Below are 26,730 nucleotides of genomic sequence, written 5' to 3'. Positions count from 1 at the left end.
TGATTTCTCTTTTTTTCTTACTCCTCCATTTACTCCTACAGCAAGTTTTGTAGTCTCTACTTTCAAATGTATCCCAAATCCAGTATTTCTTATGTCTTCCACCTTTAAAACTCAATTCTAAGTCACCATCTAGATCAGCACTGTCAAATAAAAATATAACGGGAACCACATTGGTAATTTAAAATTTTATAGTTGCTACAATAAAAAAATAAAAAGAAACAAGTGAAATTAATTTTAATTATATGTTGTTTAACCCAGTATACCTGAAATATTATCATTCTTACATGTAATAAATGTAAAAAATTATTGAAATATTTTACTTTTAAAAAAAATATATCTTTATTGATTTCAGAGAGAGGGAGAGATAGAGATAGAAACATCAATGATGAGAGAATCATTGATCAGCTGCCTCCTGCATTCCCCCTACTGGGGATTGAGCCCGCAACCCGGGCATGTGCCCTGACTGGCAATTGAAGTGAAATCTTCTGGGTCATAGGTCAGTGCTCAGCCGCTGAGCCACACTGTCCAGGCTATATTTTACTTTTAAAACACATCTCAATTCAGATAAGCCATGTTTCAAATGTTTAAGAGCAGTGGATCATATTGGATAGCTGCTGATCGTGAATTTTGCTGTATGTTTCTAATTTGATCATCTTATTTCCACCCCAGCCTCAGTCAACTCAACATTGCAGCCAGAGAGGTTTTTAAAAGTTATAAATCAGATTACTCATTCCTCTCTCTCAAACCCTGTAGTGGTTTCCATTATAAGCAAAAAAAAGAATGAATTTTTAGTAATAGTCTATAATATTCTACGTATCAGTCTTCTTTCTTTAACTTCATATTCCTCTAATCTCTGCTTTGCTTATCTCATTTTAGCCTCAGTGCCCTTTTTGTTCATCCTTGTACAAACAAAATTCAATTCTGCCTACAGCTTTTTCTATTTGTTCTTCTCTTTGCCTGTCCTGTTTTTCTCCAGACCTCTGCATGGCTTGGTTCCTTTTTCAGACATATATCTGCTTAAAGGTCACTTCCCAGAGGGGCTTACTTTCATCACCCTACCTGAAATGATCCACTGCTTCCCTCCTCTAGGTCTTTACTCTTCTTGTATTTATCATTATCTGACATTATAATGTGTAGTTATGTGATCATTTTTTGTCTTTCTCATTAGAATGTAATTACTGTAAATGCCAGGGACTTGTCTATTTTGTTTACCACTTTATCTTCAGCATCTAGAATAGTATGTTAGCACACAGAAAGCACATAATATTTATTCAGTGAGTTAAGAAACTGGAAACTATGCACTGGTCTGAGGGTGAGATTTCGAGTCTACAGATATGAATTTATAAATGTAGTTTTTATGTTTGAGATAGAATGCTTGATTTTATATTTTTCAAAAGGTCGTTGAAACCTCATTTTATAAAGGCTCATTGTGGGAGATAGTTAATCCTAGTTTCATGACCTTGAACTGCCCATTTCACACCAGTTGAGTAATTTTGACCTAGCTGATTTTCCACAAGAACACTTTGGACTTTGGTAAAAAAGCCAACTGTTGGGTCACTTTTCAGTTTTGAAAACTGTTGTGTTGGGTGATCACTTGGTAGTACATGCATAAATGCAATGCTTGTGGTTGTTAGTGATGGGGGAAAAACAAGGAAATTTTATTATCCTATAACAGAAGGTAGAATATGTAACAGTACATATTTGGAATAGGTTTTATAAAGGAGGCAAATAGTAGGTGCTAAATAAATACTGGTTAATGAATATATTTTTGATTAATGAATAAATGTGAATTGATTTCCATGAGTTACACTATTAGGAAGGAAAGATACAGGCATGAAAATATGCTGATTCTAGGATGAAAGAGAGTGGGTAAAAGGATTATGCTAAAATAGGTAACCCTGAAAGAAGAAACATGTATACTTGCTTTCAGTAAAATTCACACTGGTTCAGAGTAAACTTTTGGTGTAGACATTTTGCAATACAGTAGTCTCCCCTTATTTGCTGGGGATACCTTCTAAAACCCCCAGAGGATGCCTGAAACCCCTGGGAGTGACAAACTCTATATGGTAAATCCTCACTTAATGTTGTTGATAAGTTCTATGACTTTAAGTGAAATGATATATAGCAAAACTGATTTCGCCATAGCCTAATTGATATAAACAGGAGTTAAGTTTCTACAGCATCTCATCAACGTTAGAATGAAACGATGTTGAATGAAGCAATGTTATTTGGGGACCTGCTATATCATACTATGTTTTTTCCTATACATACCTACCTATTATAGAGTTTAATTTATAAATTAGGTACAGTAAGAGATTAACAATAATAATTATAAAATAAGACCATTATAACAATATTCTGAAATAAGAGTTATGTGAATGTGGTATCTCTCTGTTTCAAAATACTTTATTGTACTGTATTCACTCTTGTGAGGTTGTGAGATGGTACAAATGCCTACGTGATAAGATGAAGTGAGGTGAATGACGCAGGCATTGTGACATAGTGTTAGGCTACTATTGACCTTCTGACACTACATCAGGAGGATCATTGAGTCCAGATGATGTCATGTCTTCCACCAACAAATTTAATGCCCCTTCCATCTTATCTCAGCACTTACCATGCACTGGGACTGTAACTTTGGCAGTTTGAGGTACAACAGCAAAACTAGCACAAATTACTTTTTTCTTCTTCACAATTTCATGGATAAGGGACTTTTTGTACTGTAGATTTAGCAAACTCAGAATATGTTTTTTCTTTCCTTATTAAGTCTAGAACTTTTACCTCTCACCTAAAGGAAGCACTTTAAGGCTTGTCTTTGGCATATCCTAATTGCCTGCATCACTACTCTTGCATTTTGAGACCATTATTAAGCAAAATAAGGGTTACTTGAACACAAGCACTGCAGTCTACTATAGTCGATCTAATCACCTTGGCAGCTACTAAGTGACTAATGGGTGTGCAGCATATACAGTTTGGCAATACTGGACAGAGGGATATTCACATCTTGGGCAGGATGAAGTGGGATGATATGAGCTTTCATGATGCTACTCAGGACAGTGCACAATTTAAAACTTGTGAATTGTTTCTTTCTGATTTCCATTGAATATTTTTGGACCTTGGTTGAGTATGGGTAACTGAAACTGGAAAGCAAGACCGAAGATAAAAGGGGGAACTACTCCTGTAATTCACTAAAATTAAGTAGATTGACGCTCTTTGCTCTTGGAGTTTTTATTACTTTTTCTCACAATTTTTATTATTATTTTTGCCAGATTTACTTTTCTGTCTTTTCTCCATTTGCTAAATGTCAGTTGAGAGTTACAAATAGTAATGCTGCAAGGTTTCAGAGAAAGGAGCCTCCGTTTACTAGATATTTGTGGGAAAAGTGAGATTATCTATCTGTAACTTGAAGTAGAAATAGAACTTAACTAAGCAGCATGGTCTGGGGAGGCATTCTGGACAAGTGGAATGGCATTAGGAAAGTATATAGGAGATGTTTAAAAGTCGATAATTTATATGAGAGTTGAGGGTCTATGTTGGATAAGAAATGGTTAAAGAGGTAATTAGGGCTCAGATTATAAAAGTCCTTGAGTACCTGGAAGAGATTTGGATTTCATTCTGTAGGCTATGCTCTTTTAATTGGGGTACATATTCTTGTGAGGGCACAGCTATATGGGATATGAAAGTCTACAGGATAAACATGACACATCTTCTAGGAGCATCACTTTTTAGAAGATTTGGGGAGGAAATAACTATTTTTATATGATGATAGATTTGTGGAATAGAAAACACAATTCATATGTAGTTTTAAGATAAGATTCTAAAATTTAAGATAAAATCCTATTAAGTTATAAAGGAAATATGTGCTTATATCAAGCCATTTTATCCTAAAACTGCAGAATCTATAAGAATATGTTTTCATTATCCTTTGCTATTACACTCTTTTAATAGACAAGTTGGAGTGACACAGGTTGAAGCCGTTACAAATTTGTTTTAGGAAGATTGAGGGGAGACATACAGAAAATTAGAAGCCCAGGCAGGAGACTATTTAGATAATTTTAAGACCCAGGTTAAAGGCAGCCCTTGGTAGGTTTTTGGCAGTAGAAATGGGAAGAAAGCATATCAGATTAAGAGACTTCCAAAGATTGTAAAGTCCTAACGGCTTATGATACAGGAGAGGTGTTTTACAAAGTTACGTGAAAAGCTAGAGATGGTTCTTGGGTTTTAAGCTTCTATCACTGGGAAGCATGGTAGTGCCATTAATGGATATAATGAAGTAAGGAGAAGAGTGGGATGGGGTAATACAGGAAGAAGGACCAGCAGAGGCGGTAAGGCATTGATGAATTTGTTATTTGATATGTTGAATTTGAGGAGACTATAGGATATCAAAAGGAGAAATGACAGGGCAATATAAGAAAGGAAATTGGGGAGAGGTCTGGAAATAATATTGTGGAACTTTACTCATAGAAAATAAATGAGTCTATGAGAGTAGGTTGAGTTTCTGAAGGTCAGAGTGGGAGAGATGATTGAAGATTGTACATTAGCCCACAGTACTAAATACTAGGAGGTAATAGGACTATAAAGAAGGGTTCAAATAAGGGATAATTCTCCGAGAGTGTAGTAATATTGTGGAAGCAAAATGAAGATTAAATTTGAAAAAAGAACATTGTTATTAGTAAGTAGTAGGGAGATCAAAGGGTATGAGAACTGAGAAAAGGCCTTTAGATTTGACAATTGTTAGTGGTGAAATTACAACACTTTTAGCAAAGTAGTGAGAACAGAAGGACATGATTTTGTGAACAATAAAGGAGAAAATTCTTTCTCTTTCTTTACCAGAATTAGCTCTTAACTTGAGGTATATATTTAAAGCAGAAAATAATAGTACTCCCAAAAGGAACAAAATTAAATATATTGTTTGAGAATTGTTAAAAATTGAAAAACTAATAGGGAAAGTAATTGGTTTATTAAATAATGCATTCTTTTGCATTTGAAAGCTTTTGGTTTTTTCTTTATTTTGGTATTCTGGCTCTAAAAAGTCATTTTTGACAGTTTGGCTGTTGTTCTGAAAACTAAAACTTATTCTTCCCTATATTCTTTTGTAATTTTTTCAAACAAAATATTTATGTAGGATCCACATAGATCATACATATTTACATATGTCATATATTTTTATATGTCAAATATTTTTTATATATAACATATATACTGGGTAGTTTGAAATACATAATGGTGAATACTTATTAACTAAGGTGAATCACTATATAACTTGGGCACTATATCTTTTAAAAACTGGATTTAATTCAAATTTTTATTTCTCTTTGACAGTTTCTTTAAAAACTTATTTAAAAAATTAATACTGAAAAATGATATCATTGTCAAAAGTTTTGCATCTAATAATCCTGGAGGATTTAGAATTTAAATTATTTAAATTAGAGATAACAATCACACTTCTATTGGATGTGAATAAAAAACTACAAAAATTTAAATTTCTATAATTTAGGGGACTCAGTCTTTATTGAATTGGGAAACATACATACACATCTTAGATTAGTTAAATATTCAATAATTTGAATGATTTTTAATTCTATTTGAAAACCTACACATAAGTATTAGACTGACACCATGTCCAGGGGCAATAAATTATTTAACTTGATGTAACAAATACATTCATTCTTGTTGTTCTCTGATAAGATCCCTTAAAATGTTTTGTTTTCTCAGTATTAAATGTTAAAGTATATAAAGTGTATACATTATGGATAAGTAAGATAATATATGTTAAGGTAAAGTGGTATCTGATATTAAAGTCAATATGACTTAGTAATATGTTAAGGTAAAGTGGTACCTGATATTAAAGTCAATATGACTTAGTAATCATGATCTACTGAATTTAAGACAGTGTACCTATTTCAATATAGTATTTCATCCCATTTCATAAATAAAGCATACCAAACATTTAAATTCTCCAGATTATTTTGCAGTAAAATAAACCGTCAGTATTAAAATTCATACTATACCCAGCCGGGTGTGGCTCAGCGGTTGAGCATCGTCCTAGGATCCAGGAGATCGCAGTTCGATTCCCGGTCAGGGCATATCCTCGGATTGTGGGCTCGATCCCCAGTCAGGGGCGTGCAGGGGGCAACCGGTCAATGACTCTCTCATCAGTGATGTTTCTGTCTCTCTCTCTCCCTTCCTCTCTGAAATCAATAAAGATATATTAAAGCCCGGCCGGGCGTGGCTCAGCGGTTGAGCATCGACCTAGGATCCAGGCGATCAGGGTTCAATTCCCGGTCAGGGCACATGCCCGGTTGTGGGCTTGATCAATGACTCTCTCATCATTGATGTTTCTATCTCTCTCTCCCTCTCCTTTCCTCTCTCTGAAATCAATAAAAGATATATTAAAAAATATATATATATTAAAAAAAAATTCATACTATAGATTTTTACATGTACTATGAACTGAGTGAATTTTAGTTTTGAAATTAATAGTATTACAGCATTTAAGAACTGTATAATTATCAGTCCTTTATACTTATTGAAGTTTAGAATTTTAGCAAGTAAACTAGTCTTTTTTAACTGGGGAAGTTGTGAAAGTAACCAACATAATGACTTTTAAAATAAAAGTCTCTTTGTAAGTTTTTTATTTAAAAAAAGTAATTTAAATATTCATCCATTGGTTAAAATTTAGATTGTGACCAACTAAAATTGATTTCCATATCACAAAATGAATGAATAAATGATATCATAAGACTTTGATTGAGAAGGTAAATTATATTCTGTTGGGTGATATGATGATGATATGTTTAATCTTAAATCAACAGTAATCTTTTTCTAAAGCCTTCTATTAGGGATTTAATACCAGATTATTAAACCACAGTAATTTGGGATGATTTTAATGCTTAATTTATTGGCTTTTTAATTTGCCTTAGTTCATTCAGAGCTTTCTGAACTTGTTGGATGGATCAACATTTTGGTTGATTTGATACAGTATAACCTTCCATTCTGAGACTTCCAACATATTCCTCTTCTCTTCTCTGGCCTAGTTTTTGCTCTTGGCTTGTTATATTTACCATTTAGGCTGTTTTCCTCACATACATCGTACGACCACCAGCCTCCTAAAGAAGATAAATATGCAATTTAATGAATAGAAACTCATATGTAGTTCCTGTTCCTGTATTTCCTCATCAGTATATCTTCATTTCTTATAAATATGACAGTGTTGTATGCATGTATCTTAATTTTAAATAATCTGTACAAATCTCATTTACCCCAGCAAAATAAAATATCTGAGCAAGGTTAAATTTTAAAAAACAAGTTGAATTAACACTTATATTAAAATATTATATGTGTTAATTAACACTTATATTAAGATATTTTTACCTATATAAAGTGTTTATTTGAGATTCATATTTTAAAGAATTTACATTGTAGATATCAGATAACACTTTGGGAAGATAGTTTAAACAGAAAAACAAAGTATTGATATTTAGGAAAAGGGTACCTGAATAACCTTCTGGACAGCTGTAGTGTCCTTTTGCTTTGTGATCCCAAGTAGAAAACACCAAATCTTTGTTTTCCGGGAGTGCGTTGGGGACGTTGCCAGTAATCTCAACTAGGTGTAGTTTGTAGTTGGTTTCATGATTTCCCAAGTGAAAAGAATATTCAATGTAATGCTTGGTGTCTTTCCAATCTTCTAGCTCAATTCGTAAAATGTAATTAGATTGCTTTACTATGGAGTATATCTTCTCTAGACCCAACCAAAATTCTCCTGAAAAGAAAAGTTGTAAAAATCTGTGGATTGTTAACTGCAGATTAGGTACTGACTTTTTTTTGGAGATGGTCTTTTACTAGTGTAAGTAAATGAGTTTTTTAGTCTCAAACTTCTTGGTTATTTTAGAGCCTCTTAAAATATTTCTTTTTAAAACAATTTTATTGAAGATAGTTACAGGTACAAAAAATGTTAAATATTAATAGCCTTGCTTAAGTCTGATTATCCTTTCTAAAATAGGTATTATGAAACATATTCATGGGTTAAATATATTAGGCTATTATAGACATTTTTAGGTCTGATCATTGGTAAAGTACTCTCTCACCTCTAGGTTCTTATATGTACTGGCTTTGCCCTCAGCTATTTATTAATACCCAAATACTATCCAGAGATTTGTTAAATATTTCCAGTGACTTGGATAATAACAGTCATTTTCCTCAGACATAGTCTTGGCCTTTGATATTTGCTTTATATATATATTTCTTTGTAGAAAAAAAAGAAGGAACTAAAAATTTAAAAACATTTAAAATTTAAAAGCATAATTTTTAATAACTTTTCTCTATAATTAAAAAAATTACTTTTATTTGGAATTAAAACATAACATAAATATAAGTAGATTTTTTTTAATGATCACAATCCTTTTTAATAAAGTATCTAAGGAAAAAAGTCAAAATTTTCTGTTGATATTGAATTAGTAAGAGACTTCATTTTAAGGATTGCAAGTACAAATGGCTTACTTTCTTTTTTAAAAATCTCAAATGTAATTTAATGGGAAGGCTGACAAAAACAGGCTAAAAACACTAAGATTGCTATCAACAGTGTTCAATCAATTATGCTTATGACTAGAAACCAGGAAGCAAGGAATAGTTGGCTTTTTCAACACCAAGCATATAAATAACCACCACCAGTGGAGGGAAAATTGCATACTTGGGAAATAGAAATTTGGCACCAAAACTGATTTCCTATGTGCATCCAATGGGTTATTATAAGAAAACCTAAATTTAAAGACATGAACCAGAACCACATATTGGGACTTACTCATGTATAGACTTTTGAATGCATTATAAATGGCTTTACCTTCTTACAGAAATAAGTGAGTTCTTTGAACTTGACTGCCAGCCTTTTATTTTGGGATTCATTCACTCTTAGAAGAAGATTTGAAACTACAAAACATATTACTGAATATACCATTTAGTTAGGGATTTAACTGATAGTTTGAATACAAAAAATTTTTAATACTCAAACAGTATTGAGTTTTTAAAAATTTGATAAAATAATGAATGCTTTCCACCTGATAAATGTGTACTTGTTCCCCATTCATGGATTCTATAATAGTTTTTTTTAATTTTAAATCTCTTGTTATTTATTTTTATTTTACTAATTTTATTTTTTATCTTGTTTATTCTGTGATCAAAATATAATAATTTTTATTGAGTTCACTAATTTCTTTTAAACCATACACCTTATAGTATACATTTATAATATTTAAATAATTGAAATCTAAACGTTTTATACTGTACATCTGACAGCTTTATCTCTTCCAGCCTCCAAATAATTGATATCTAAAATGTTAATAAGAAAGTAGAGTGACTAGTGATAAGGATGGTTTTCTTCGTTGCTCATTCATAGCATTTACTATGTATCAAAGTACATAGCACTTAATCAAAATTGTTTTTTAATAATTACAATTATAATTAGAAGCCATCAAATTTAATTATGATATTTATACTTAAGAGCAGACATCTAGTTGTGAATAGTGTAGTTTAAATAAATACATAATAAGTGTAATTACTAACAAATGTGTAACTATTGTTAATAAGTCCTATGAAGGCTGGCACTGTTCTCATTCATTGTTGTATTCCTAATGCCCAGGTCATAATAAATAAATATTTTTAACAAGTAAATGAATGATTATGAAGTCACCTTACCATTGAGCTGCCCAAAACCATGTCTGTAGTTTTCCCAAGTTTCATTGAAGTTTTGTGATCCATCTATTCGTTGTTGAATTAATGTCCATGAACTACCTGAATATAGTGAACCAAAGTGTGCATTTTTAGTAGATTGTTGCTGACAGATGTAACAAAATACTGTTACTTGGTTTGGTTTTTAACTGGTGGCTGTGTAAGATAACTATTAATGTTATGATAATAACATTTATTATGGTCCCAAGAAGTTAAGTAAAGGACAGCTAATGAGTTTGTCTTAATAAACATTGACAGTCATTTCAGATTATTTTATGGAAAAAGATGGAGAATATTGAATATATGCGTGATTAAAAACATAAAAAAGACAAATGTAAGTACTAGATCTGTGTAACTACTACTCATGTTATATATATTTCATTTGATATATATTCAGAATAAAGATAACAGGATCAGTCTTACTAACTAGGTAGTAGGTAACCTGTACTAACTACTGTCCATTTTCTTCATAGGCTAGTTTTACCTGATTTAACATCACAGTAGACATTAAAAACTTGAGAGCCGCTGGGTTTAATAGAATAGATGCCACTTGTGTGTTCACCTTTGTTATAAATGGTGGTACAATCAGCAGGAATGTCTAGAATCAACAAAATGTTATTACATAAGATATAGTAATAAGAATGATATTTTAGAGTTTGAGATTTTACTTGACATTTTATAGAATTATAGTAAATATAGCCTTGAGCCTTTTTCAGTAATGTATTACTGAAATTAATGTATTACTGACAAAGTACTTTATGCTAAAGCATTTTTATTATATGGCATATTATGCAAAGAATATCAAAATAGTTATTACCAAGCAGATTTTTAAAAAACATATGTTTTTATTGATTTCAGAGAGAGGAAGGGAGAGGGAGAGAGAGATAGCGACATCAATGATGAGAGAATCATTGATCAGCTGCCTCCTGCACGCCTCCCACTGGGGATTGCGCCCAAAACCCGGGCATGTGCCCTGACTGGGAATCCAACCGTGACCGCCTGGTCTGTGGTGTGATGCTCAACCACTGAGCCACACAGGCTGGGCGAGCAAATTGTTTTTTTAAGAAAAGTGACAAAATGAGAATTTTAAACACTTTTTTGCTAGATATAGGAAGAATATAAATAAAATACCACATATAAGACAGTATAATGTTTGGCTCATAGAAGGTGTCATGGATGTATGTAGATGAGTTAGCATACATGGAGGAAACTAATAGAGACTTTTTTTTCTGTATGAATTACATTAAAAAAAAGTGTTTTGAAAGTATATCGTTTCGTTTAAGTTTGGTTGGGATTGGAGACTTGGTTCCTCCATCTTTTTGTTTTTCTTATGAAAATTTTCATGCAAATGGAAAGTAGAAACATTGGGGAGAACACCATAATCTTTCCATTCATATTCAACAATTGTTAACATTTTGCCATATTTGCTTTATAAACACACATATATACAAGTACATATTTTGCTGTGCTATTTGAAAGTAATTTGCAAGCATCATGACGTTAACCCTTAGATATTTCAGCATGCATCTCTTAAACATGAGATTATTCTCTTACATGACTACAGTACCAGTATTACATCTAAGAGAATTAATAATTCCATATTATCTAATATCAAGTCTTTTTTCACATATCCCCGATTATCTTAAGAATGTGTTTTATAGGGTTAAAAAATACCCCACCACAATCCAATTTAGGGTGGCTTTCAGGCCATGAGAAAAGGGATTTTTTTGATGGAAGAAGAATTTGATAATAGGAACCCAAATTATCTTACCATCATGTTCTACATTGTTTGTTTCATTTAAATGCAGAGAGGGAGTAGTTCTGGGTGCTCTTGGTCTTGAAGAAAGAGAATTTTCTGTGGATTCTTGAATACCAGTTCTTCTTAACTGATAAAAGAATATAAATCTACTTTTAAAAATGATACTGAATATACAATTGGAATCTGAGTGAGGATATTAAAAGTACAACTTGTATGCATCTTTTAGTTCATTATGTGTTACTACTTTTGATTTTTAAGAGGGATAAACAATGCTCTACAGATTGTACAGATGATCTGTTCTCAAGATATTTAATCACTGACATCGTTTAATGAGTTCAAAAATAGAGAAAGGCAAAGAAACAAATTATTTTAAAAACATCAAGGCCAAAGGCAGAGACTTTGTGTAAATATTATAATATAGTCTATTTATTTATATGAATAGAATACATATTGTATTTAATAGCAAGGCAGATTTTAAATTTAAAAATTCTCAATTGTAGGTCTTATTGTTTCTCAGACCTGCCATAAAGGCATAACATATAATTTGAACAAGGCTACTTTCTTGATAGTTTTTGAAATGTAAACATATCAGTAAAGGTAACAAATTGGCAGGTTTATTTACTTTCATTATGTTCAATATTTCATTGTCTGTTTGTTTAGCAAGAACAGTTTATTTAAAGTGTGCCAGGTTTGCAATTTATTGGCTGATAGCTTTTCTTATTGATTGCCTGGGAAAAGCAGAGTATGTTTGTAATATCTGTGTTATTAGTATGAGTTGTATGATGTCAGCATAAGTGGCATTTCCTAGGACCTAATTCATAAGGATCTGCTGTAAAGTTCACTTATTGGATATCAGTCTTTTCTACTAAGTAACTATGTGATCTTACGGTCACTTAAATTTTTAGAGTTTTGGGTTCTTCACTTAAACTTGATGAAGTTGGATCAGATGACCTAAGGCTTCCGCCAACTCAGAAATTTATTGTTTGAATTCTTCATATATTCTATTATTAGATGTATTTTTTTTTATAATAATGACATTTTACGTTTGTGAGCAGGTTCATCTAATCATAATAAAAGATAGGAAAATGAATTTAAAAATAATGTAAAACAAGAATGAAATTATGGAAATCAAAACTGCTTGGCAAAAAAATTTTGGACAATTAGCAAAAATAACCTACTAAATTATGATTCACAAATTAGCAAAAATAACCTACTAAAACTGCTGAATCATTGTAATATGTTTGTTTACTGGAAATTGGTAATAATACTTGTTTTATAATTCTTGGCGACTATTTTTTTAAATCAGTTTCTCCAAATCTGTGTTATTTTTGGAACCCTCTTGAATGACTGTGTAATAGTATTATTAATTAATATTTTGAACTGTGGTATTATATATTGGAATGCTTAGATTCTGACAGCTTTTTTCTAAATAGGCATCTTCCTCACCAAGCCAGTTGTTTACATTGTAGATTAACTTTATTGTTGGGAATTAAACTTAATTATCAGGTACACGGTTCTGATAATAATAATGATAGCAAGTTTTTTTGACTTTTTATTAATTCAGCATATATTTATTAAGTGCCTATTAAGTGTCAGACAGTGTGCTATATTCTGGGGACAACAGCAATTTTAAAAATGGAAGAAAATCCCTGTACTCGTGGAGCTTACATACTAGTGCAGGGACAGACAAAATAAATAACTAAAATGTATATTATGTTAAATAGAGGTTAAATGCTAAGGAAGAAAAGTAATGAAGGAAGTAGCAGATTTCAAGGATGGGAATAGGGGATTCTAATTTTTAAGTGACCTGAGAAGACTTCATTGAGAATTCTATATTTGAGAAAGACCTAAAGGAAATGAGTGAGCCATGCAGAATCAGGGAGAAGAGCATTCCAGATCCAAAACAGCAAGGCAGAGGCCCTGAGATGGCAGCATGTTTGATGTTTTTCAGTAACTGCGAAAAGTAGAGGAGATGAAGTCAGTGAGATAATAAAGGCTCATCTGGGGTCTTACAGGCCAATAGGAGTGAGATGAGAAGCCACTGTAGGGCTCTGAACAAAGAGAGATGTAATCTAATTTAAATTTTAATAATCACTTTGGCTGCTTTATTGAGGATATACTTCACATGAATTAATTCTTTTTTCTCACAACAATCCTATAAGATAGTTTCTTATTATCTTCATAGAGTAAGTGAGGAAAATGAGAGACAGCGGGGTTAAGTAATTTATTCAAGGTCACACAGAAGTCTTAGAGTCAAGAGTCAAACCCTGGTAAGTTTATCAGTTTCAGAGCCTGCAAAGCGTAACAGTTATGCTGATGTGATCCTTTTACTGACTCTTCAGCTACAATTATTTGAAATAATTTTAGGGTTCAGTGTTTTCATACACCTAAAGTTTATGTAAAAGATTGGCTATACCATTAAAATACTTACCTGATTTTCTATTTCTTTTATTTGACTATGCTGTTGGTTTAATTGTCTATATTGCTCTTCCACGGTCTGGAGAAGATCTCTGATGCTGTTATCTTGCTGTTCTACAAAAGTCTGGTCATAGGTTATAGGTTGGTTAGAAGTTTCTTACTTATTTAATTAGACTTAGACTTTTAAAAAATTTCCTATAACACCATCACAGTCTAATTTTTTAAAGCTAATAGATTAGAAAAATGAATATTGGTAATTATTTTTCTCTTGTATGCTTCTTTCAGATAGTACATACTTTTGTTTTTATGTTTTATTTAAAATGTACCATCTCTAAAATCTGATTTCCTGAACTTTAAACTGCTTTAGTTAAACGAAAAACAAAACACAAAACCCTGTATTTTAGTAGGAATAAATCTTTACCATTTACTGTGTTACTTTTATTTTAAACATGGAAGAATAGTTTCAAGTTATATTCCTTTAACATTTTAGTTGCCTCCAATAATGTGCAATACTGTGTTCTACATTTTATTTAACGGAGTTGTAATTTTCATCTGAAATGTGAAGGTTAGTTGTTTTTATATATAATAATAGGAAACAAAAACTAACTTAAAATTATAATGGAAAATTTTATTTCCTGGAGGCTTTTTTTTTTTACTTGGAAAAAAAATTAGAGTATTTCAACTGTGCAACAAAGTATTTAAAGTAGCTTATCATAAAATTTTTTTAAAAAAAGATCCACATTGAAACATGATAATAAACACTTTTTGGTTTCTACTTACTTTAAGTGAAGTTACTTCTGGGTGTTCCTGAATTTCAGGTTGATTTTTAATTAAATTGGTTAATTGCTCTTCCAAATACCTCACTTTTTGTTGAAGTAGAAATTTTTCTTCTAGGACGTTTTCAAGTTTCGAGTTGAGTTCAAGTGACATATTCTTGACTTCCTCATTTTTGACTTGTAGTTTGGAGGTAGTTGTTCTAAGTTTCTTTTCTTCTTCTTTGATTTCATTAGTTTGCAGTGATAGATCATAAAAGGACTGATCAAATATGTTGAGTTTTTCAAATATGTCATTAATTTGGCCCTTAGTCTTATGGACAAAGTCTTTAAGACCATGTCCTAACTGAAGAAGGCCATTGGCTAGAATTTTTACATCATCTAACATAGCAAATCTTGATTTTGTCTGAGGAGGTATAGAATCAAATGATGAAAAATAGTCTTGGTCAATTCTGGAAGAAATAACTAGAGGAACAATGAAAAGAAAAAGCTTAATCGTATACATTTTTATCTTAATTATTAAATTTCAATGAATCAATGAATTTTGGACAAGATTTCTCTTGTAAGCAGACCTAGATTTCTAAACTCTATATATACCACTGTTTGCCACATGAACGGTAAGGTTGGCAGGTGAATATAGTTAATCATTAAGCTGTGTAAACTTGTCCTAATGTAACCTTCCACACGAGTTAGATCAATACTAAGTGAAATCAAAGAAATGAACAACTGACTTAATAGGTCATTCTAAATTGTTACTGTATTTAGTTTTGCTATATTATAAATTGCATTTTCGGTGTTATGAGATCTACCTGTTTTTAAAAGCTCATTTTAATTAGTCATGATTTTTAGAGATTTAAAAGTAAACACCACACTCTTTTGACTGGTAAATTCATCATTAAAGTTGAGAAAAATTAATGAATTAAGTATGAATTTCTAAAATTGTATTTTAGTTTTTATGGCAACGGTGACCTGTCCCAAAAAATAAATGCCTTCTCTGTGGAGCCTTCCTCCATGTTTTTGGGTGGTATTTATGGTTCTCAATGCTGTACTCCCATGGTACTTTGTGTAAGCTAACATATGATTATATATTTCTTGTTATTTGTCACTATAATTATTTAGTATACATATATTTGCTTCAAAGATCTGTCTTAACCATACATATTTGTATATTATCACAAAATCCCATACATTAAATGGCATTTCATCCCTTTTCTCTATTATATTTTGTATCTATGTTCTAGCCTGTTTTCTATCTACCCACTAAAAGACCAATAGATTGTGGTCTTCTAAGGTCAAACCATAATTAAATACTTCCAGTGTTAAAAATGATTTTCCCATTATAAATTTTCTCAAAGTTTGTGAGCCTGGTAACAATTTTGATAATATAAATTCAACAAAACCAAAAAATTAGTAGTATGTTTAAAAATTAATGTTCCACTGTGCTTCTTCTAACTTAGGGTTAAAAGGAAAAATATTTAATACTTTGGTTAAATTATGTGATTCTTCTTCTTGAGTGTTCACATTAAGAACTTTTTGAGCCCGACTGGTGTGGCTCAGCGATTGAGCATCAACCTATGATCCAGGAGATCGAGGTTCGATTCTTGGTCAGGGCACATGCCTGGGTTGCTGGCTCGATCCCCAGAGGGGTAGGCAACCGATCAATGACTCTCCTCATCACTGATGATTCTATCTCTCTCTCCCTCTACCTTCCTCTCTCTAAAATCAATTTAAATATATATATATATTTAAATATATTTAAATATATATATATATATATATATATATATATGAAGAACTTTTTGAGAAAATAACAAATCCTTTAAGAATTCCTTATCTTGACAAATTAATATAGTAAAGTTGTTAAAAGTCTGGGTTCTGGAATCAGACTGTGATCTGGGTCCAAAAGCCAGCTCTTGCTTACCAGTGTTTACAAGTTACTTAACCTTCCATACCTCAGTCTCCTCAACTGTAAATTGGGTAGTTACATATAGTACATACTTTATAGGATCATGAGAATTAAAAGAAGTAATACGTGTAAAGCATTAGGACAGTGTCTGGCAAGTGGGAAGTATTCAGAATGTTAATTATTATATCACTTCAGTGAAATGATTTTTAACCTTTGTGTGTCTGTAAAATTAGCCCTATCTAAAAGAAATTTTGCATAAAGTTAATAGCCTTTTTTTTTTAACAAAGGGAAAAGCTTTAATAAAATGAATTTCATTTTAAATTGTAAATTGTCAAATAACACTTAACAAAATTTCTACTCTTAGAATGCCTCTTCCTGGTATATAAAATAGAGACCCTTTCTTTTGATGATTTAGAATTAAGGGCTCTAGTGGTTGAGTATGATTATGGAAAGAGACTGGCTGAGTTGGAATGCTCTGCTGTTCCTCAGCTGTGTGACTCTTGGTCAAATTACTTAGGTTTTTCTTATCTCTGTTTTCTTGTCTGTCAAGTAAAGTTAATACCTACTTCATTGGATTGTATAAAGATTAAAAATTAATCTTTTTAAAAAGAACTTAGAACACTACCTGGTGTTTAGTAAACATTACACAGCATTATATATTAGCTTTTTTGATAATTTGAAACAATCAATGCATTTATGTATATACTGTATTATTTTGTTAATTATCTAATCTCAGGTTATGAAGGCATTAAGTTGGGAAATTTCGCTAGAATCTAGGTTTTCTGAGTTTTGTTCTCTTGGACTTTAGTAGTACAAAGAATTACGTCTTTTGTTTAGCCTGTGTATACTTTTTCTAAGTATCTAATAAAGAATCATGTAAATACTTCTGTTAAGAGAAATGAAGAATGCAAGTAAATAAAAATATACAAATATTTCCACTAATGAAGAGGAAAATAAATTTTCCTTATACTTTATATTCATCTTACCCTTACTAGTGGTACATTAGGGAATTATAAAAGCGTGTGTTGAACTAGTGAAGAAATTTGAATTTTTCTCCCTCTTTTTTTTAAAGGGAAAAGTTAGTGTTGTCATCATTGGTCATGAAGGGCATATTTCGAAACTGCTCTTAACTAAACTGTCTACTTTTCTGGCCTAAAACTGTTGACCCTGATATTTTACCCACTTTCTAGCTGAGAGGGAATTGAGATGGGCCAACTTCTCATGTCTCTTGTACTATAAGCTGTTTATTGGCAAGATCTATATCTGTTTTTAATTTATATCCCTTATAGCACGTTAGTACAATGCCTTACTTGCTGGAGAAACAATAAATATTTACTGAACTAATAAGAGAATGATTAAGTCATAACATGAGAGTTTTCCATATATTTTACATATGGCAGATGTTCACCCCTTTTTGATATAGGAGGTTCTTTTTAGAGAAAGGAATTTGAGAATTAGGCCCTTCCACCGCATGAAAGTACCTGGACATTAATACCAAAGAGAGGCTGTGTGAAGGAATTTTCTTCCATTTGCACAATTTATACACTTTTTTCCTCACTTGTAACACTAATAGGTAGATTGGAGGCAAGGTCACGTATTCTTGGTTTATAGTATATTGTCTCTTGGTAGAAATATTTGGATAATTTTTTAATAGTAGTTTGACATGTTATTGAAAATAATTAAATAATTTGCCTACTTACAAACTGTGTAAGAGTGTCAATGTGGGAAACGTGATGAAAGTGGTAATTTTATATTTACCTTTCAGTGCGTCCTGAGTACACATTACTAAAGGAAGAATATAATCTTTGTTTGAACTTGTGACTATTTAAATAGAGCCCTGATCAAATATAACCAGTAATGTTAATAAAAATTTAAAAATTTTATGCCAAAGAAAATAATAAAAATTTAAAAATTTTATGCCAAAGAAAATAAACAAAATTAGACTCTAATCTAAAAATTCCTAGTTTCTGAGAGCTAATACACAAAATTTGTAGCAGCATAGAAATCGAGGACATTTAGAAGTCTTGTTTGAATTCCAAGCAAAGCAAAGTCCCTTACCCTCCCCCAGGTTGTGCAATCTTTTGGGGATACACCTTCCAAATAAAACTTAACAAGGCATTTTGGATCTTTTGAATGTAATATACTTTTCATTTCTCCCTTTTTAACTGTGATCATTTGTTTTTGAATTAATATATTTGGTAGAAAGATCCTGAAAGTAACTGAGAAAAACACATTTATAAATAGAAATGTTTATGTTAACTAAAGAATAATGCCAGAGTAACTCATGAGATCCTGTTTCCTCTCTTTGTTCAGAATGGCATTGTCCATTGGAAATATAGTGAATTATGTATGTAAAAAAGCTGAAGAGAAACAAGTGAAATCAATTTTAATAGTTTATTTTATTTAACCCAATATATCAGTTACTTCATGTGATCATTATAAAAACACTAATTAGGTATTTTAGATTCTTTTTTCATGCTAAGTCCTCCAAATAGACACTAAGTCTGGTGTATATTTTATCTTCCAGCATATCTCAGAACAGGCACACATCAAGTGCTTGATAGTCTCACTAGACTATTTTATTGGACAGTGCAGATCCAGAAGATGAATAACCTTTCCAGGAATCATTTTATTTATCTTAATCTTGCTTTCATGTTCACTGTTAATAAATGTTAAATGTTTTATGTTGAAAATACTTACTGTGGAAACTCAGATATTTAAAAAACCTGTAAAAAATAAAAATCCTTACTTCTATTAACTATTTGGGTGATTACCTAAACATAATATTTTTAAAACACAAATGGGACTGTGTTATATATAGCTTATGTTATACTGTCTATATAAATCAATTCAAGGCCTTAATATTTTAAAATTTATTTTCATATGATTGTGGATAGATTTACCATGTTCTTTTTAGTGGCTGTACAATCTTTTATTATTATATGAATGTGCCTTAATTAATCAACCCCATCAATGATCATTTAAGTTGTTTTCAGTTTTCTAATTACAAACAATATGCATAGAAAATGTCTTTATATGTATGTATAAATATTTTCACATGATAAATTTATAGATGTAGATTTTTAAATTAGGATTTCTCTTGGCAGATATCCTTCAGAGGGATTTTGCCGTTTACATCCCTACCAAGAGTATATGAGAGTTCCTCTTTCCCATGAATTTTTACCAATGCTTTGAATGAGAAAGACCAAAAAAAAAAAAAAAAAATCAGTAAATATAATAGGCAAATATATCTAGTTTATTTTGTTGGCCATCTATTTTGCTCTGTTTGTGAATTATGTGAGTATGAAAGTACTCCTGTCAAACTCCCGCCCTTTTTTGTTTACCTGTTTCTATTTTAGGAATTATTTACATATTTTGAACTCTTTGTCAGATATGTAACAAACAGCGTTTTTCCTGTTTTTCATTTGTTTTCCTTCTATGTTTATGGTACTACTTGCTCTGTAGAGGCTTTAAAATTTGTCTTTTATGGTTTTTGTGGCTCATGCCCAATATTGTCTTCCTCTCCTATAAAATATGGTCTTTAAAACTTTTCTAGTACTTTCATAGTTTTATTTTTATTATTTAAACCTTTGATTAATCTGGAATTTATTTTGAGGAGGGTTTGGTAAAGTATGAATTCAGCTTTCCCCCCTAAATGGTTAGTTAGCTATCTCAACACTTTTTATTAATCTACCTTCTCCCTAATGATCTGAAGTTTCTCTGAAGGAGTATCATAAATACAAGGTAAAGACTTACTAGGATTGTGTGGGAATTTATTAGTGGAGTTACTAGTCCAATGGAAAAGAATCTGGATCCAGTTGCATGCCTTTCACCTTCAGAGACAAGTTGAATTTAAAAATGTATTGCTGCCTGGCCGGGCGTGGCTCAGCGGTTGAGCATTGACCTAGGATCCAGGCGATCAGGGTTCGATTTCCGGTCAGGGCACATGCCCGGGTTGTGGGCTGCAGCCGATCAATGACTGTCTCATCATTGATGTTTCTGTCTCTCTCTCTCTCTCCCTCTCCTTTCCTCTCTCTGAAATCAATAAGGATATATTTAAAAATAAATAAATTAATTAATTAATTTTTAAAAATGTATTGCTTAACCCATGGACACAGACAGTAGTGTGATGCAGGCCTGGGCTAGGCGGGTGGGTGTGGGGTAGAAGGGGTCAATGGGGGGAAAAAGGAGGGGACATTTGTAATACTTTCAACTATAAAGATAAATTTTTTTAAAAAAGAAAAAATGTATTGCTTATATTGGAAAGCAAGCATAGCTTATATATAGTGTTCAGTTAATTCCCATTTAACCAGGAACCAAACAGAAGTGTTAACTAAATATTCGTATACATTCTGTACTATTCATTCATTCAACACAAGACACTATTTTAGGCATTGTGAATCTAGCCATTAACTCGATAGGTAAGGTCCTTGCCCTCCTGGAGTTTAGGCTCTATTAAAGGAGATATATAAACAAGAAATAAATCAACAAGATAAATTTCTTGTTCAGATTCTTTAAGAGTTGTAATGAAGCCCTAGCCTGTTTGGCTTCGTGGTTAGAGTGTCAGCCTGCGGACTGAAGGGTCCTGGGTTCAATTCTGGCCAAGGGCATGTACCCCAGTTGCAGGCTCAATCCCTGGCCCCGGTCGGCGCACAAATGGGAAGCAACCAATTGATATGTCTCTTTCACATCGATGTTTTGCTCTCTCACTCTCTCTCTCCTGTTTCCAGTCCCTGAAAAGCAGTGGAAAAAATATCCTCGGGTGAGGGTAAAAGCAAGAAAAGCACTGGAATGCAATAAAGTGATGTGATGGCAGGGGAAAGGAAGGGAAAGGCTTTCTGAGACTTGAAAATGGGAAAGGCCATGTCCACAAAGCTGAGACAGTGGGAATCCCAATGGGGAGATTTTCCAGGGGGTGGAGGAAAGCGTGATGTATTTTGCTTTTCTGTGTGTTTTGCATTTCTACCCTACCTGGAAATTTCTCATGGAAATTTGTGGGTAGATTGTTTAGTCTCAAGTGTTCTGATGGGCTCCAGTGATGTTCTATATTCATGGCGTTTATCGTACTACATTATAACTATTTATTTGTTTGATCTACCTCTGGAACATGAGTTCCATGAAGTCAAGGACTTCATGTCTTTTGTCACTGTCTTCTCAGTATCTAGCATCCTGTACACTCAGTGAATGTTTAGTACAGGGAGGAATTAGAAACATAATTAAGGCTAGTCTATTATGTGCTCTGTATTCCTGTTCTCTCCCACCCTTTCAGGAATTTTATGTTCTTGTTCTGGTGTATATGAACAGGCTCAACTGGGTTCTTCTCATTAGGGTTTAATCAAACTCAGAGCTTTCCAACCTTAAAAAAAACTCCCCAAATTCCTATATTCTGTCTCCAACTATTGCATTATCTTTCTCCCCTTCACAGCTTTTCAGAATTTTACTTATTTCATTTTCTTACCTCTTACTTGCTCTTGAACCTGCTTTATCTGTTTTCAGCCTGAGATTATCAGTGACTTTCATGTTTTTCAATCCAACTGACAGTTTTGAATTCTTCCCTCATTTGGCCCCCGAGTAGCATTTGACACTTAATTATTTAATTTTTATATATTTTTTCCTTGGCCTCCATCTCACTGCACTGTGGGTGCCTTCTCAATCTTCCTCCTCTGGCTGACCAAATAATCTTGGAGTTCCTTAGACTCCAGTCTGGGAATAACACATATGAGTAATTATGTGATATTCTAATTTTCTCATAGTTAAGGTCCTTGAAAATGATTCTTAGCATGGGAAAAAATGATATTTAGATGCAAGATTAAAAAGATTAACTAAAAATCTTATAATCTTGAATTTGAAATGTCCATATGAATTCAGGATGTATTTTATGTAAAAAGCATTTACCCCTAACTTTTTATACTTTAATAGCCTAGAAACAATGGGTAACCCACAGTGAGAGTCCAGACCGTGGCTTGGAAATACATTTGTCATTTAAAGAGCTGTAGCTCCTTGGAGAAATAGCTGATTCCAGGTCTGGGGAGAAGGTATACAAGGAGAGCCTGGAATATCTTGTCATAACAGATGGCAAGAAGTCATCAAAAACTGTTAGGACTGAATCCAAAGGATTCAGGAGCCAGTTTGAATTGGCTTTTTTATTTGCCAAAGATGGGACAATTTGAACACCAATAAAGATAATAACTCCAATGTATTGAAACCTATTGATTAATATGTATGCTTCATGAGTTTATAAGTGACACTAAAAAATACTTCATTGATCCCTTTTAGAGGATTGTAATCCACAACTGATTATTTTGAAAACTGGCAAATAATGGAAAATAACCAAGCATTTATTCCTGCCTTGCATATGATGGCTCACTGGCTAAGGAAATAGTAGATGAGGAAAAAGTACTCTTCGTAGAGATGTTCCAGCCACTGTGTAAAGAAGGAATGACAGAATATTACCTTTTGGCAGCCTGTAATTAGTTAATGGATTTAGACATTGATCAACATTGTCTACTAATTGCACAAAAAGAGAAACAACAACCAAACATTTTCTTCCTGATAGAAGGACATAGTAGCATTTATGAGGTCATCTTGCCAAAAAAGTTTGAACCTAAATATGACCAAGGCTCTAGATCCAACTCTCAATTTACAGAAAACACAGAGGGACTTGTTATATGTCACTACTGGAATATAATCAATATAATATAGCCTCTGGAAAAATCGACACAAAAGTTATCCAGTTTCTTAAAAAATATGTATTGTAAAGGTAGAAGATGAAAAGAGTTCCCCGCAGTCAACTATCTCTTTTTCCCACGGCTTCTGTGTACCTCTCACAATACTATGTTGTTTTGAAATGGTCTGTTTATAGGTATTTCTTCCTATCAGACTGTGTTCCTCAAGACCAGAGGAGGGCTTCTTAATCTTTCTTTATTTCCTGGTGCAGAATCAGTATTTCCTATACAAATTGTTTTGATGACTTCAGTGGTTAGTCAGCCATAGTTGTCTTTGCTTTTTAGTTCTTTTATTAGGAAACCAACCAATCATAACCTTTCCATATTTGCCGTTTGTACTTTTGATTCTTTTTTTTAAAATCCTCACCCCAGGATATGTTTTCATTGATTTTTTTTAGGGCGGGGGAGGAGGGGGGAAGAGAAACATCAATAAAAGGGAGAGAAACATCGATTGACTACCCCAACCAGGGATCAAACTGGAAACCTGGGTATGTGCCCTGACCAGGAATCAAACTCTGAACCTTTTGGTGTACAGGACGATGCTCCAACCAACTGAGCCACCTGGCCAGGGTGCTTTTGACTATTTTGAGTACAACTGACTTCTTCATTTCTTTAGTGATTTTCAGATTGTATGCTTGTCATACACACCCATCCTCCCACCATGGAAATTACTTTGTTGCTTTTTCTAATTATAAAGATCATATGTTCTCACTGTAAAAAAAATTCAAACAAAATTATAAAAAAGAAACTAGAACCATCACTATTAACCACTATGAATATTTCAGAAATATCCTTTTTACTCATTCCTTTAATTCCTTTTACTCCCCCCCCCCCCCCCCCCCGCAATTTCTACAAGTAGGATAATGCCACTCTATGTCCTGTTCTGGAACCTGCTTTTTTTCATCCAACATGCTGGATATCTCCTTCTACATGAATAAGTACTACTGTACATTGTCATTCTGGGGACTCCATACTATTCCTATTTATTAATAAGTATTAATGTAATTAATCCAGTTACTGATGAACATTGTGTTTATTTGTAATTATTTGTAATTCTGTCCTTTTATCAAAAATGTTGTAGTGGATTTCTTTGGACACACCCATTTGTGTACAAGTGTGTAGTTTTCTCCTTAGGCTAGAGGTGGGTTTGTTGGATCAAAGGGTGTCTTCATTTCAAATTTCTATACTGCCCTACCTCCTTCCAGAAAATTTAGACCTATTTTCATTGTCCTAGCAGTTATTATATTATTATATTATATTATTACTATACTTGAAGTTTTGTTTATCAGCTGTCAACACTAGACTTCAGCTAAAGTAACTCTAATTCTTTTTTTTTAGCTCTTTGGTGAATTATATCTCCTCTGTGTTGAATTATTGAATTATTTCTCCTCTGTTTGCAGCGGGGACTATTAAAGTTGTGTAAGATGCAAGATCATAAACTGGACATGAAGTCAAATGCAGAGTAATACGTGATTGTCTCATAGTAACTACCTAATACTACTGTTCATTATACTTACCATATTGTCATATGTTTTTGACCAATAATGTGGAATATTATACCTCTTAAATTCTTGATCACATTTATACAAAAGCCGTGTTTATAAGTGTCATCCTATTTATATCTGTGTGGAGAAACTAAGAGAATATTAGAACTGTCTTTGAATTTCTTAATAATGTTTCAGTCTGTACCCATTTCCCAAAAGCCTCGTGTAGAGGAAAGAACATGTGCTTGGAAGTCTGACTGACCTCTATTCTCATTTCAGCTCTGCCACATACTTGGTTGTATATGAAACTTACTTAACTTTTCTGGGCCTCAGTTCATCTCCAAAATTGGAGTATATCTCTTTGGATGATTGCTCTAAGGATCAAATAAAGCATTGTATATGAAGATACTTAGCATAGTATTAATAATTAGCAAATTTAATAATTCAGTATTTGTTCATCAGTCTCTTTTGTGACATGTAGTGACAGTGTTTTTAGATATGTATTTACTATCGTGTATACTATTGCCTTCACAGAAATCTTCTCTACATATACCCTCAGAGTCTCAATTTTGCCAATCGTCAAGGTTCTGCCAGAAATATAACAGTGAAAGTCCAGTTTATGTATGGGGAGGATCCGAGCAATGCCATGCCGGTAAGAAATTTTCTTTACTTTTCCTATTCGTCATATATAGTTCAAATAGACACTTTTTTGGTATCACTTGGTTGGTAGCTTTAAACTGGAAATTAATGTGATCTTGTAAACCACATTTCTAACTGCATTACTTCCTGTACAGATAATAATAAATTTCCTTGAAGTCTTATTTATTGAGGATTTGGTATGTGCAAGGCACTCCCAGAGATACAAAGATGAATAAGACTTGTAACCTAGAGGATATAAGACAAATACATAAAATTCTAAAATAGTGACTTTCGAAAGAGGGTCAGATCAGAATTACCTAGGGTACTCATAACAAAGCACAGATACCTTTCCTCTGTCTTGGCATCTGGATTCTGATTCTCCTCCTTTAGACTGAAAGGCCAGGCACGGGAGTGGGAAGTAAGGGGCTGTGGTATAGTTTGAAATGCTCTCCAGGTGATTCTAATATGTGTGGTTCTTCCCATCTTTGTTGAGAAACTCTGGCAATAGCTTTCAACCTTGGCACTTACCTGGGGGACTTTAAAAAATATTGGTGCCCAGACTGAATCTCATTCCAATTAAATTATAATCTCTGGGTATAGGAACCAGGCAGGTATCAGTATTTTACAATCTCCTCTAAGGATTACATTTTGCAGCCAGTATTGAGAACCAAGGCATGTGCTAATTATAGAAAATTGACATAGAGATTCAAAGGCATTGGTGTTCAGTGGTAGAAGAGAATGCCATAAAGGTGGTGAAAATGTTAAATGGCAATAGGTCTAGATGGTGAGGGTAGAAACACAATTCAGTTGGAGAATGTCCTTCAGCAGAGGTACAGTGGTGAGTTGCCATTGAGCCAGAACAATGGAAGGTAAATCAGAAATAGTAGATTGAGGCCAGACTGGGGAAGCTGACCAAATTATGATTTAGTATTTGTGGGACACTAATAAATACAAGTTCCATGTAAGTAGATTTTTGGCTCAACTTGAAGTTAGTAACGTATAGAATAAGAGCATAACTGTCACTGTAGATGTTCAGCTTCTGATAACCCTAGTGGAATGCAAATGAGCTAAGAATAGGTGCATTGTTAACAGTTTTATTTTAGCCTTTGGTGTCAGTCATTTGAATCGAGTTCTCATTTCCTTCTAACTAAGAAAGCTGTATATTCTCTTCTCTATTGCCTCAATTTCATCGGCATTTTTAGATCTTGATAGCAGCAAGCACAAATTATTCATCTTTGTATTCTATGGCAGCTGTTTCAGATCCTTGCATATAAAACATTTTGAATAAATATTTGTTGAATAT

The 26,730-nt window shown here is 32.7% G+C and overlaps 2 protein-coding genes across 8 annotated transcripts in view; one reads left to right on the top strand and one right to left on the bottom strand.

The window, feature by feature from the left end:
- Positions 1 to 26,730, top strand: part of DOCK7 (dedicator of cytokinesis 7) — a 149,871-nt gene that overhangs the window by 43,296 nt on the left and 79,845 nt on the right. For all 7 annotated transcript variants that reach the window (XM_081146123.1, XM_081146129.1, XM_081146127.1 and 4 more), the window contains exon 15: positions 25,323 to 25,440. In XM_081146123.1, the coding sequence (XP_081002249.1) occupies positions 25,323 to 25,440 (118 nt within the window). The remainder of the gene's footprint in view (positions 1 to 25,322; positions 25,441 to 26,730) is intronic.
- On the bottom strand, positions 6,882 to 15,292 carry ANGPTL3 (angiopoietin like 3). Its single transcript, XM_081146132.1, has 7 exons — positions 14,681 to 15,292; positions 13,914 to 14,024; positions 11,495 to 11,609; positions 10,208 to 10,321; positions 9,691 to 9,786; positions 7,496 to 7,762; positions 6,882 to 7,109 (listed from the first exon to the last, which is right to left on the bottom strand). The coding sequence occupies exons 1-7, from the start codon at positions 15,176 to 15,178 to the stop codon at positions 6,925 to 6,927; spliced, it is 1,386 nt and encodes a 461-aa protein (XP_081002258.1). The 5' UTR covers positions 15,179 to 15,292; the 3' UTR covers positions 6,882 to 6,924.

Source organism: Miniopterus schreibersii (assembly GCF_964146895.1).
Source record: "Miniopterus schreibersii genome assembly, chromosome: 8".
NCBI lineage: Eukaryota > Metazoa > Chordata > Mammalia > Chiroptera > Miniopteridae > Miniopterus > Miniopterus schreibersii.
This window is presented reverse-complemented; position numbering and strand designations above follow the sequence as displayed.